The sequence below is a fragment of the Hemitrygon akajei genome, chromosome 4, assembly GCF_048418815.1.
Source record: "Hemitrygon akajei chromosome 4, sHemAka1.3, whole genome shotgun sequence".
NCBI classification, from domain to species: Eukaryota; Metazoa; Chordata; class Chondrichthyes; order Myliobatiformes; family Dasyatidae; genus Hemitrygon; species Hemitrygon akajei.
Genome location: NC_133127.1, coordinates 127,205,632 through 127,218,943, shown reverse-complemented (window position 1 = coordinate 127,218,943; position 13,312 = coordinate 127,205,632). Strand labels below are relative to the sequence as shown.

The window sequence follows — 13,312 nt, the reverse complement described above, 5'->3', positions numbered from 1 at the left end:
GCTTTTACTTGTCCTTCATTAAGAATGACCGGGCCATCTGCACACAGACAGACAGACAGACATACTTTATTGATCCCGAGGGAAACTGGGACACTTACTGCCTTTCAGCAGGTACTTGAGCAATAGTCGATGAATCTGCCACTAGTTTGTCAATACTTTGATAATTGTTTCATCTTCACTCCCTTGGTCTTATTGGGCCAAACTGTAACATTAGCAAAGGGATGTCTTGGATCAGGTCCACAGAATTCTAAAGGATGTGGGTGAACGGCCAGAAGTCGTGGTACATATTGGTCCCACTGACATGGATAGGAAAAGGGTTGAGGCCCTGATGAGAGCATTTAGGGAGTTCAGTAGAAAGCTGAAAAATGTTCAGGTAGTCAATCTCTGGGTTATTGCCTGTGCCACTTGCCAATGAGGGTAAGAAAATTATGATTTGCAGATAAATGCGTGGCTGAGGAATAGGTGCAAGGAGCAGGGGTTCAGATTTCATTGGATTGGGAGATTGGGGAATATCAGGTTGGTGCTGGACCTCAAGAGAAGGAGTTTTAGAATGCCTATGAGATGGCTTTTTAAGAGCAGCTTGTGGATGAGCCCACTGGGGGGGCGGGGGGGGGTGGGGGGGAAGAATTTCAGAAAAGGCAATTAACCAGTGAACACTACCTCAATTTTACTTTTGTACTACTTAATTTTTTAAAATACATTTCTTACTGCAATTTATAGTTTTTACCATTATGTATTGCAATGTACTGCTGCTGCAAAACGACAAATTTCACAACATTTTTCAGTGATATTAAAGCTGATTCTGAGCTGGCCAAACGGACACTAGAAGGGATGATGGCTGGAGTTTCTGGGAACAATTTGGATGGTGCAGGATATATACATTCCACAGAAGTGGTATTCTAAAGGAAGGATAATGCAACTGGCTGACAAGGGAAGTCAAAGACAACAGGAAAAGAAGAGAAGGCATATAACATAGCAGAAATGATTGGGAAGTTATTAAAAACTAAGAGAAAGTAACTATAAAGGCCAAGAGGAAAGAAAAGCTGCGAGTAGGTAAGTCACCTGGATCAGATGGACTTCACCCCAGGTTTTTGAAAGAGGTAGCCGACTGGGTTATGGAGGAATTAGTAGTGATCTTACAAGAATCACTAGATTCTGAAGTTGTTGTAGAGGACTGGAAAACTACCGGTACATATGTCACTCCACTCTTTAAGGATGGGAGGGCAGATAAAAGACGGGATATAATAGGCCACTTATCCTGACTTCAGTAATTGGGAAGATGTTGGAGTCCATTATTAAGGATGAGGTTTAGGTACTTGGAGCCACATGATAAAATAGGCTGTAGTCAGCATGGTTTCCTCGAGGGAAATCTTGTCTGGCAAATCTTTTGGAATCCTTTGAGGAAATAACAGGCAGGATACACAGTGGATGTTGTTTACTTAGCTTTTCAGAAGACTGTTGATTAGGTGCAACTCATGAGACTACTTAACAAAATAAGAGCCCATGGTATTACAGGAAAGCATGGATAGAAAATTGGCTGACTGGCAGGAAGAATAAAGGTTTCTTTTCTGGTTGGCTGCTTATGATTAGTGTTCTGCAGGCATTGGTGTTGTGATCACTTCTTTCCATGTGATATGTCAGTGGTTTAGATGACTTTGTGGTCCAGTCTGCGGACAATACAAAGGCAGGTGAAGAGGCATGGATACAAAGTTAGTGTTGAGGAAGCATAGAGTCTGTAGAAGACGAGGAGAATGGATAAATAAGTGGCAGATGGAATATATTGCAAGGAAGTGTATGGTCATGCACTTTTGTGGAAGGAGTGAAGACTCACCTATTTTCTGAACGGGGAGAAAATTTGGGAGTCAGGTGTAAAGGGACCTGGGAGTCCTCATGCACCATTCCCTAAAGTTTAACTTGCAGATTGAGTCAGCGGTGAGGATGGCAAATGTTATGTTGGCATTGTTTTCAAAAGGACTAAAATATAAAAGCAAGGATATAACAGTGAGGATTTATAGGGCACTAGTCAGGTGACATTTGGGGTTTTGTGAACTGTTTTGGGCCCCTTATCTAAGAAAGGGTGTGCTGGCATTGGAGAGGACCCAGAAAAGGTTCACGAAAATGATTCTTGGAATGAAAGGGTTAACTACTGAATGTTTGATGGCCTTGAGCCTGTACTCATTGGAGTTTAGAAGAATGAGGTGGCCTCTCGTTGAAACCTTTCGAAATATTGACAAGCCTAGACAGAGTAAATGTGGAGAGGATGTTTCCCATAGCGGGAGAGTGTAGGACCAGAGGGCACAGCCTCCGAATAGAAGGAAGTCTCTTTCGAATAAATGAAGAGGATGGTGAATCTGTAGAATTCATTGCAACAGATGGCTGTGGAGGCTGTTATTGAGTATACTTAAGTGGAGGTTGATAGGTTTTTGAATAGTAAAGGTGTCAAAGATTATGGGGAGAAGAAGGCAGGTGAATGAGTTAAGAGGGATAATAAATCAGCCATGATGACATTACAGGGCAGACTTGATGAACCAAATGATCTGGTCAAATCATAACTTTCAGTAATGTGATTCCAGCTATGGAGGGATTATCCCACGAGTAACTGTTGAGAAGTTGAATCTGTGCTGATTGGAGTTTAGAATAACGAGAGGTTATCTTTTTGAAATGTTCGTATCAGCTGGGTGACTTGACAAGGGAAATGCTGGGTGGATGGTTCCTCCCAAGAGAGAGTCTGTTATCAGAGGGAATGGTCTCATAATAAAGGAGTGCCCTTTTAAGACTGAAAGGAGGATGATGTACTCTCAGGGCTATGAACCTGTAGCAGCTACTAGAACAAACTAGCATCGCTGTTGGAGACCAAGCATGGGCAGTTATCCTGTGTAACGTGCCTTCTGGTCCAAACCAATAATAAGGTTCAAAGTCGAAGAACTGTATTCAATCCTTTATTAAGCAATTAGCAAAGCAATCAATCTTGAAGTGATAAAACTACTGAATCTAAAACTAGTGGTATAATAAAATAAACAGTCTTAGTGTATTAAATGTATTTAAGCTTTCTTCAACCTAATTAAATTATGTTTAAGTGAAATTAAACAGTCAACAAAAGATCATACTTGGCTGGTTCTATCTAACCAACTCTAACTGAACGAATCAGATTAAAGACAATGCAAAAATAACTAGACTCTTGGCTTTTACCATGCCTCCAACCCCACCGCCACCCATACGACTGACTACCATAATAAAACGTGCAATGCAGTACAAAGCAGATGGAAAACAGATACCTGGTTCCTACAGAACCCTTGGAATTCTGTAAATTCGTAGTGGCTGAATCATTACAATTATTGATAGGCAAGATAAATATTTAAGCAATAAGAGACACAAGTGTCATGGGGTAAAGGCTGGATTGTGAATTGAAGGAAAGTTCAATTGTCTGTATTCCTTGTCTTAACTTCAGGAATACCAAAACCTGGACACGAGGGTAATTCACAACTCCTCAGTGCATTTATTTATATGCTGCAGTTGATTTGGTACCATTTTTACTCTGAGAATTATATAATTAGTCTGACAAGCCATGCAGCCCATTGCACAGTTGGTGATTACAAATCCAGTAATACTTATTTCTGCAGCATGGTGAAAGCTTTGACAGAGCATTGAACATTTTGGCAATTCACTGACGCTTCCATTCTGGAACTTGGTACTTACATACTGAGGTTGAGAGACTGAAATCTGTAAACAGGTAGTGATGTCTAAATTAATGAATTTTTAGAGTGCAGTCTTATTGTTTGAATAAGTGACTTGGTGTTCTGACATTTCTGGGGAAACTGTTGCTTTTAACTGAATTTGGAGACTCCTGTATGTAAAATGCTTCCAGATTGCCTTTAGATCTCTTGTTCCAACTATAGCTAGCTGTAATACTGAAGATTAAGTTTCTATTTTGACTATTGGTCTTTTCTTTTTGATAACAGCAATGGACCAACAGAGAATGACGCAAAGTGCTCCTGTCAAAACACCACAATCCATGGGTCCTCACAGTCCTCATAGCCCACAAGGAGGAGCAATATCGGGTTCCAACAAACAGCAACAGATGAGACTGCAGCAACTCCAGTTTGAGAAAGAAAGGCTTCGACTGAAACACCAAGAGCTCCTACGACAGGTGAAATTTTATTGCAGCCTTTGAGTTTAGGAAACCACACTGACATCACATTAACAGAACAGTTTAATTCCAGTTACATTATCGGCACTACATTCTGCTTGCTTGCCTGAAGTTTCACTATATTACTGGGGATAATCTATTGACATTGCTGCCATCCCTTTCATAAGACTATAACTGATGACAGGTTTTTATTTAACCTTTTGATGACTTGCTGTATCTGCTCTGCTCACTTCAATTATTAGATAGCACTGCAACCACTTCAGAAATAGATCGACTCCTGTGAGGGTTGGTTTCTGTAACTTCAGCTCTTCATTTGACTGAAACGTTACTTCCGTTGTGCTTCAAAGACAGTAAGTGTTTAAAATATGGTGTTTTAGCCAGATGAGTATCTTTCTGACAGTTATCTGGGAAAAAAATGAATTTTACAGCCAGTGAAAGCCGCCTTGATTCAGTCTGTTGTATGACCTCATCCATGTTAGTTAGCATTGTTGACTCTGGTTTATTAGCAATGAGAGGGTATCAGGCCAGGATACCTCCTTTTGACCACTGCCAAGATGCATTTATTTGAACGTCTAGATTTGTTTGCCGTTTCTATTCCTTAGATGGTGAGCAGTGGTCAAAGTCTAGTCTCATAAATGCCTTTTAATTTGACAAAGCCACTAAGGGGTAACGTGGAGGAAAATGTATAGAGAGAGAACAGGAAGGGTGGGGAAGGAGAGACAGTATGCCTCAGAAATGAGGATCAGTGGGCTAGATCTTCCTTGCCAAAAGTAGGTGCCACTTGTTCTGTGCCTTTTGTTTCAGCATGGGAGCTATCTCGGCATAGCCATTTGGATTTACTGAATTGTTTTGACAGCTCACAGACTATCAGACCTACTGTTTTGACTGGGGTTGTTGATTGTGAACTTTGATATTCATCATCAGTAATATTAAGCCCAAAACAGTTCAAGATTAGTATAATTTGCCAATAAATTTACAGTACAATTGCTACTTCCTCCCCGGGAGTTGACATTTCTCCCTCCTCCATCCATGTTTCCACCAGTTTATCTTGGCATAAGTTTGGGCAAAATTCCTGCTCAGAGAGCTAGCCAGTCTGCTGGCAATCTTGCTACTCCATTGAATTCCATGAGCAGTACCAGGCAGCCAGCAGAGGGGTACGTGCTGCCACCAGAACAAGCTGATGCCTTGCCATTGGAAGTCGAGATTGCCTTGAGGACACCTCAGGTTTTTGTGCTGGTACCATGGCAGAAATGCCCTGAGGGATTTTTGAGTGATACCCATTATAAAATTTATATTCTTTATAACTCAGACTAAACGGATGCTAGATTTTGAATACTGGAATTTCTGATACTGTTAGGTTAATGGTATGCAGCAAGGATGAGTCAGTCAAAACACAGCTTTATAAAGTGGAAGAAGATAGCGAGTTTGAAATGTCATGAGTTTGTGTTGGGAGAGGAGTGGTTGTAGTGGTGATGGGAAGTGCAGTGTGCAATGGAGAGAATTGATGGTTTGTAGAAGTGCATAAGTGTCAAAACAGGTTTCGGTTTTGAGCACAGCATAGAATATTACAGCATTGTATGGACCCTTTGAATCATGATGTTATACCCACATTTTAATCTACTCAAAGATCTATCTACCCTTCTATCCTGCATAACCCTCTTATGTTTCTATCACCCATGTGCTTATCTGAGAGTTTCTCAGCCCCTAATGTACCTGGCTCCTCTTTCACCACCCCTGACAGAGCATTCCATGCCCCCATCACTCTCCATGTAATGAAATTGCCTCCTTCCCCCTATACTTTCCTGTAATCATAAGATTATGCCCCCTTGTGTTAGTCATTTCCACCCTGGGAAAATGTCTCTGGCTAACCCCTCTGACGTACGTGTGTGTGTGTGTGTGTGTGTGTGTCTGTGTGTCTGTGTGTCTGTGTGTCTGTGTGTCTGTGTCTGTGTCAGTGTCTGTGTCAGTGAGAGTTGGGGGGGTCGCAATTACCAGCAGTTGCAGAAATCAATGTTCATGCCATCAGCTTGGAGGCTACCCAGACAGAATGTAAAGTGTTGCTCCTCCAACCTGAGGATGGCCTCATTGTGACAGTAGAGGAGGCCATGGACTGGCATGTCGGACTGGGAAGTCGAATTGAAATGGTCACTACTAGAAGATCCCACTTTTCTCCCAATCTGCGTCGGTTTTCACCGATATGCAGGAGGCCACACCAGCAGCATCGGAAACAGTAGAGGCCCCAACAGGCTCACAGGTGAACTGTCACCTCACCTGGAAGAACTGTTTTGGGCCCTGAATCGTAGTGAGGGAGGAGGTGTAGAGGCAGGTGTAGCACTTGTTGTGCTTGCAAGGATAAAGATCAGTGGGGAGGGACGAGTGTACAAGGGAATCGTGTAGGGAGTGATCCCTGCAGAAAGCAGAAATGGGTGGGGGAAGATGTGCTTGGTGGTAGGATCCCATTGGAAATGGCAGAAGTTCCGGAGAATTGTGTGCTGAATGCAAAGGCTGGTGGGGTGGTAGGTGATACTGAGAATAATGTAATACTATGTGCTAATTCTCTTCATCTACTTGGCATCCTCAACCTTCTCTGGGCAAGCTAACTCCACCGGGTTCCCCTGGATCCCACGCCTCCTGACGTTGTGAATAAGCCTATCAATGAGAGCCTTATCAAACACCTTACTAGGTCCATAAACACCACATCCACTGCGCTAACATATCCTCAGAGAATCAGTCAGGCTCACATGATTCATGACCTGCCCCTCACAAAGCCATGCTGACTATCCTTAATCAGACCCTGCTTCTCATGATACATCTAAATCCTGACCCTAAGAATCCTCTTCAATCACTTGCCCACCATTGAAGTAAGACTCACTGATCCATAATTTCCAAGATTCTCCCTATTCCCTTTCTTGAGCAAAGGAATAACATTTGCCACCCTCCAATCATCTTGTATTCCTGTGGCAAATTGCCAAAGGCACAGCAATCTCTTTGCTTGCTTCCCATAGTATACCTCTTCTTGCCCCGGGGACTCGACTATCCAAATGTTTTTCTAAAGTTCCAGAACATCCTCTTTTCCTTCGACATGTTCAAGGATATCATCCTGTTTTACGCTGTACTCAATTGTCACTGGTGAATACAGTATTCATTAAGGGTCTCTCCTACCTCTGACTGCAGGAATGTTTTCTCTACTATCCTTGATCAGTCCTACCCCCATTCTGGCCAGTTTCTTGTTCTTCACGTGTGTTCGTCTGTTCACAATTTATGCTCCCCAGTTCTTTCCTATTGACCTTCCCCAAATTAAATACTTGCCCATACCATCTGCTCCTGTCCCTCCCCAAGGCTGTGTTGAAGTTCAGGGAGTTGTGGTCACTGTCTCTGAAGTACTCTCCCACTGAGAGATCTGACACCTGACCTGGTTCATTACCTAACACCAAATCCAATATGGCCCCTCCTCTAGTCAGTCTGTTTGCATATCGAGTCAGGAATCCTTCTTACACACACCTAACAAATTCGATTGCATCCAAGCCCTTTTCAGTAAGGAGGTGCCAATCTGTATTAGGAAAGTTGATGTCCCCTCGTGATAACAGCCATGTCACTTTTTTGCACTTTTCCAAAATCTGCCTCCTGATCTGTTTCTTAGAGACTCTGTTCCTATTAGGCAGTTTATAATGTGATTGCTCCCTTCCTGTTTCTGAGTTCCACCCACACAGACTCACTAGACAAACCCTCCACAACATTTTCCCTTTCTGCAGCTATGAGACTGTCTCTGATTGACAATGCCACTCACCTTTTTTTTAAACTCCTTCGCTGTTCCTTCTGAAATGTCTCAATCTCAGAGCATCCAGCAACCATTCCTGCTGTTGTGACAGCCAAGCCTCTGTAATGGCCACAACAGTGTACTTCAATATACTGACCCATGCCCAGTTCATCACTTGTTCCTGATGCTACATAGATTAGAATAGACAGATTTCAACCCATCCCACCCACTGTGATTTTGCTCTGTCAACTGCCTATCCTTCCTCGTAGACTTCCCACACACTGTATAGCAACTGCCCCATCCTCTGCCCTGTCACTCTGATTCCCATCCCCCTTCCTAGCTAGTTCAAACCCCATCCCCATCAACTCTAGCTCTGTCCACAAGGATATTGCTCTCAAGTTCAGGTGTAACCTGTCCTTTAACATAATCCTTCCCCAGAGGAGATCCCAACGATCCAGAAATCTGAAGCTCAGCCACACATTCATCTGCTGTATCGTTCTGTTCTTCTCCTCACTGATACATGGCTCAGGCAATCCTGAGAATTACTACTTTTAAGGCCCTACTTTTCAGTTTTCTACTTAGCTCCCTATATTCCCTCTTTGGGACCTCATCTCTTGTCCTACTTAGGTCATTGGTATCAATATCTACCACGACTTCTGGTACCTTATCCTCTCCCTTTAGGTTGTTCTGGATCCCATCCAGAAGGTTCCTGACTCCAGCACCTGGAAGGTGACATACCATCCGGGCGTCTCATTCACATCCACAGAATCTCCTGTCTGCCCTTCTGGCTGTTTAATCCCCTATCATCACTGCATCCCTCTTCTCCCACCTTCCCTTCTGAGCCACAGGGCCAGAGACCTGTGGCCTTCTCCTGGTAGGTCATCACAGTATACGGTATCCAAAGTGGAATTCTTATTCTAGAGGGTAACAGCCACACTGCCTGCCTATTCCCAATCCCTCTCCTGACATGTTAGAATGGTTTGCTTCATAGGAAGAATTGTGACTAAATGCTAAAATGACTTCATTCACACTTGAGCGGATGGAGCTGTGGTCACTGCATTCTCTTCATTGGGGCAAAGATACATTACACCCGGCTATTAAATGTGTGCTAAGCCAATGATGCACCAATAGTAATGTCTTCTGTGTATGTGCCCCGGGTGCTCATTTCTATTTCTTGCAAGATCTAATAAATTTTGCACAGCGCAATCAGGCCTTGCCTGCTTTGGTGTAGCACTTATTAGTGTTGGGGAGTTGGAGTGAGAATTTCAATTGAGATGCACAGTAGGATCAGGATATTAGTCAAAGTAATAGAGTAGAAGTGTTGTGTTGGAGAGGCGAAAGGCGGCACAAGTAAGGGGTTAAAATGAAAGGGTGCTGCCTGTGGTTGCATTGGACTATAAAGCTCCCTTATAGGGCACGCAAATGCAGCTGAGTTTTATGGAGTAATTCCCAGATGCAAGCTGTGTGGACACCTCACTGGAGGATCTGGAAGTAATTGTGGCAAGCCTTTGGAACCAGGCTGAAAAGTGGCAGGAAAATACTGGCTGTTTTCCTCAGAAAGTTTGATAACACAGTGTAGGTTTCATGGGCACTGTATAATGCATTTTTAAAGTACGTATAAAGTAGCCCACAAAATATACTTTGACTTTTTTTATTCTGAAAAATGTGCTTTTGCTGGATGTTGTTACAAAAACAAGAAAATACTGTCACTATTTGGGGAGCGAGGTGAGTAGTACTAACTGAATAGAGGTCATTGTTTTCTGAAGCTGTGTAAGTTTTGGGCAGCTGATAGTTTTGAAAGCATTTTTTTAAAAATCTGTTTGCACTATGTTAATTTATTTGAATTAAATATCCAAACACCTTCATTGACAGAAAGAAATGGTAAAAAAACTGAAGGCTTTTCAAAAATTTTGCAAAAAAACAGATGGGTTAATTACACTGGACAACAAATTTTTTTTGGAAGTGTTGCTTCCTCAATTTTTATTTGTTTATGGTAGACTGCTTGAAAATGAACACAAATATAATTTCACACTACTCATATCACGTAGGAATTTGGAGAAACAAAAAAATAACTTTTGTTGAATATAATGGATTATGTGCATTTAATTGCTGATGCTTTACAATAGTTCAACTCATCTAAGCATGTTTAGATCATTTTTATTTGTCTTCTCACATAAGTGACTGACAATAAAGGCACAGATAGAAATAACATCTAATAACTGTGATAGATGTTGCTGTGAAGTAACCAATAGTGGGAACTATATACTCTGAGATACTTCGAGAAGACGGACAATATGGGATAAGAGAGGAATCTGATTAATAAAGGATTAGATAAAGACATTTGAGATGATGTCAGATTGGAAAATCAGTGTGAGTGGAGCTAAATCATAGTAAGTTGAGAAAATATTGGTGGGAGTTACTTCGAGACCCCAAAAAGAAATTCAAGGAACTTAACGCCAATGAGTTTAATATCTTAATCATGAGGAAATTTTAAGTATAGATGGGGCAAACCAAAATAGCAGTAGCAATCTAGAGGACAAACTCATGGAGTATATTGGTTTCTGCAGGGATGCAAGACTCCCTTGTCCCTCCTATGTGACTCCCTTGTCCATTCATCCCTCCCCACTGATCTCCCTCAAGGCACTTATCCTTGTAAGCAAAATAAGTGCCACACCTGCCCCTACACCACCTCCCTCACTACCATTCAGGGCCCCAAGCAGTCCCTCCAGGTGAGGCAACGCTTCACCTGTAAATCTGTTGCGGTCATCTGCTGTATCTGGTGCTCCCAGTGTCGCCTCCTATATATCGGTGAGACCTGATACAAATTGGGAGATCGCTTTGCCGAGCACCTACGCTCTGTCCACCAGAAAAAGCAGGATCTCCCAGTGGCCAACCGTTTTAATTCCACTTTCCATCCCATTCAGACGTGTCAGTCCATGGTCTTCCCTACTGTCACAATGAGGCCACACTGGAAGCTGGAGGAGCAACACCTTGTATTCCAGCTGGGTAGCCTCCAACCTGATGGCATGAACATCAATTTCTCAAACTTCTGGTAATTTCTCCTCCCCCCCCCCACCATCGCTATTCCCCATTTTCCCCTCTCACCTTATCTTTTTATCTGCCTATCAACTCTCTCTGGTGCTCCTCCCCCTTCTCTTTCTTCCATGGCCCTCTGTCCTCTCCTATCAGATTCTATCTTCTCCAGCCAATCAACTTCCCAGCTCTTTACTTCACCCCCTCCCCCCTTACTCTTGACTCCTCAACGCCTCTACGCCTCATCCTTTTTATCCCCAGTCTTGATGAAAGGTTTCGGCTGGAAACGTTGACTGTACTCTTTTCCATAGATGCTGCCTGGCCTGCTGAGTTCCTCCAGCATTTTGTTGAGTGTTGAGTGTATTGGAGATGATCTTTTATTTCAGTATGATGAAGGATTGGTGAAAGCATTATTGACTGAGAAGAGGTGAATAATCTGGTAATTAAGAGAAGCGTGACCATAGTAAATAATCATAGTTCAATCTGAAAACGGGATCTTGGAAACAAAGGAAACTACAAAGGTGTGAGTCAGAAATTAGCCATGAAGAATTTAGAAGCGTCCTTGGCTGTTTACAGTCTGTCAATAATTTAGCTGAGGAGATGAGGTGAGATGTATCCAAATATTAACATGAAGACAGATGGCAGTGCGGTTTATAGGAGGATATATAGCATCTTCAGGAGGATATAGAGATTTGATGAGTGGGCAAGGACATGGATGAGGAGTTACGATTTTGAAATGGGTTAGGGTCATCAGCTTTGGTTGGAAAAAATGTATTTCTGTCAAAATGCTAAGAGACTGGAAGGTGTTCGTGTTCACGAGACATAGATGTCCTTGCCTGCAGTTTCACTGTTATCATGCAAGTGTAGCAAGTGATAATGAAATTAAATTGTAAGTTGATCTTAATTGCAAAAGGATTTGAGCATGAGTAAAGGTTGTTTGAATTATTAGACCTCGGTGAGATGGCATCTGGAATATCATAGACCCCTACCTAAGGAAGAATAAATTGCAATAAAATAGAATGCAGTAAAGATTCTCCTGATTAATTTATGGCAGAGGGATATTAACCTAGAGTGAAAGATTATGCTGACTGGGCCTTTTTTAAGTTTAGAAGAATGAGAGATAACCCCATTAAATATATTCTTACAGCTTTCAGGAGATAGAAAGAGGTATAATATATACCCTGGTTAGAATGACTCAGGCTGGTCAGCCATACAAGTCTGAGATGAGAGATTTTTACAGTCGGATTAGTTGGCCATTGGATCACTATACCCAAGAGAATTATGGATGCACAATAAAGATCCAATAGATTTTTGGAGGGTATAGATAAAATATCTATCGTGATTTTATTGTAATTGATAATGCTGTCACCACAGATTCCTCCAAGCTCACTGGAAGTATAAATGAGCCATCTTCAGTGTACTTTCCCAAGCCAGCATCCAGCATTGAGCGTCCTTATTGGGTTACATTAGCCCCTTTGGGTAGGGCATGTCATTCACATGTCCACTCCAGACTTTCAGATTCAGTTTATTGTCATTTAGAAACCACAAATGCAATGCAGTTAAAAAATGAGACAACGTTCCCCCAGAATGATATCACAAAATCATATGACAAAACAGATTACACCAGAAAATCCACGTAACGTTTGGCAATCCCCAATCCAGAGTCTGGAGAGGCTGCTGTGTATTAATATCGCGCTACCGTCTAGCGCATTCCCCAGAAAGGAGCTCCAAATCCACCAGACAAAAACAAGACCAAAAACTAAAGCTACAAGACCTGCACAAAACCACATAATTACAACATATAGTTACAACAGTGCAAACAATAGCATAATTGAGAAAAAAAAAAGACTATGGGCACAGTAAAAATAGTCCAAGATGTTAAAGGACTGTAAGTTCAAAAGAAATCACCACAGTTTCCACAAGTCCCCAGGGTCCCGACAGACTCACCATCCCACGCCGGCAGCAGAAAAGAATACCCCCGCTATGGACTTCCATGGCGCCGCCCAACTCAGCCTTGCAGACGCAGCACACAACGAAAGCTCCGTCGAACCCAGCCTCGCAGACACAGCACACACCGAAAGCGACCTGAGTCCGTCGAACCTCCGAGCCGACGACCATCCCCTCCGGCACAGCTTCTCCGAGCATATTAAGACGGCCCCACCAACGGCCATCGGCAACGCGACCCTGAGGACTGGGGGCCTGTTCTTCCCAGCAGAGTCCCGGACCTCACAGCAGCAGCAGCAACGAAGAAGGTCTTCCTGGAATTTTCTAATGTTTCTCCGTGCTTCCACGTCCGTTTTCAATCGATTATGGTTGCGCACGGCACCCCACTTCACAAGGAATGGCCGCTGCAAGCTGTGTTACCGCCATCTTGG

General features: G+C 42.7%; 1 protein-coding gene across 4 annotated transcripts in view; it reads left to right on the top strand.

Moving 5' to 3' along the window:
- yap1 (Yes1 associated transcriptional regulator) overlaps positions 1-13,312 on the top strand; it is a 152,495-nt gene that overhangs the window by 120,769 nt on the left and 18,414 nt on the right. For all 4 annotated transcript variants that reach the window (XM_073043246.1, XM_073043247.1, XM_073043244.1 and 1 more), the window contains one exon: positions 3,960-4,147. In XM_073043246.1, coding sequence (XP_072899347.1) covers positions 3,960-4,147 — 188 coding nt within the window. The remainder of the gene's footprint in view (positions 1-3,959; positions 4,148-13,312) is intronic.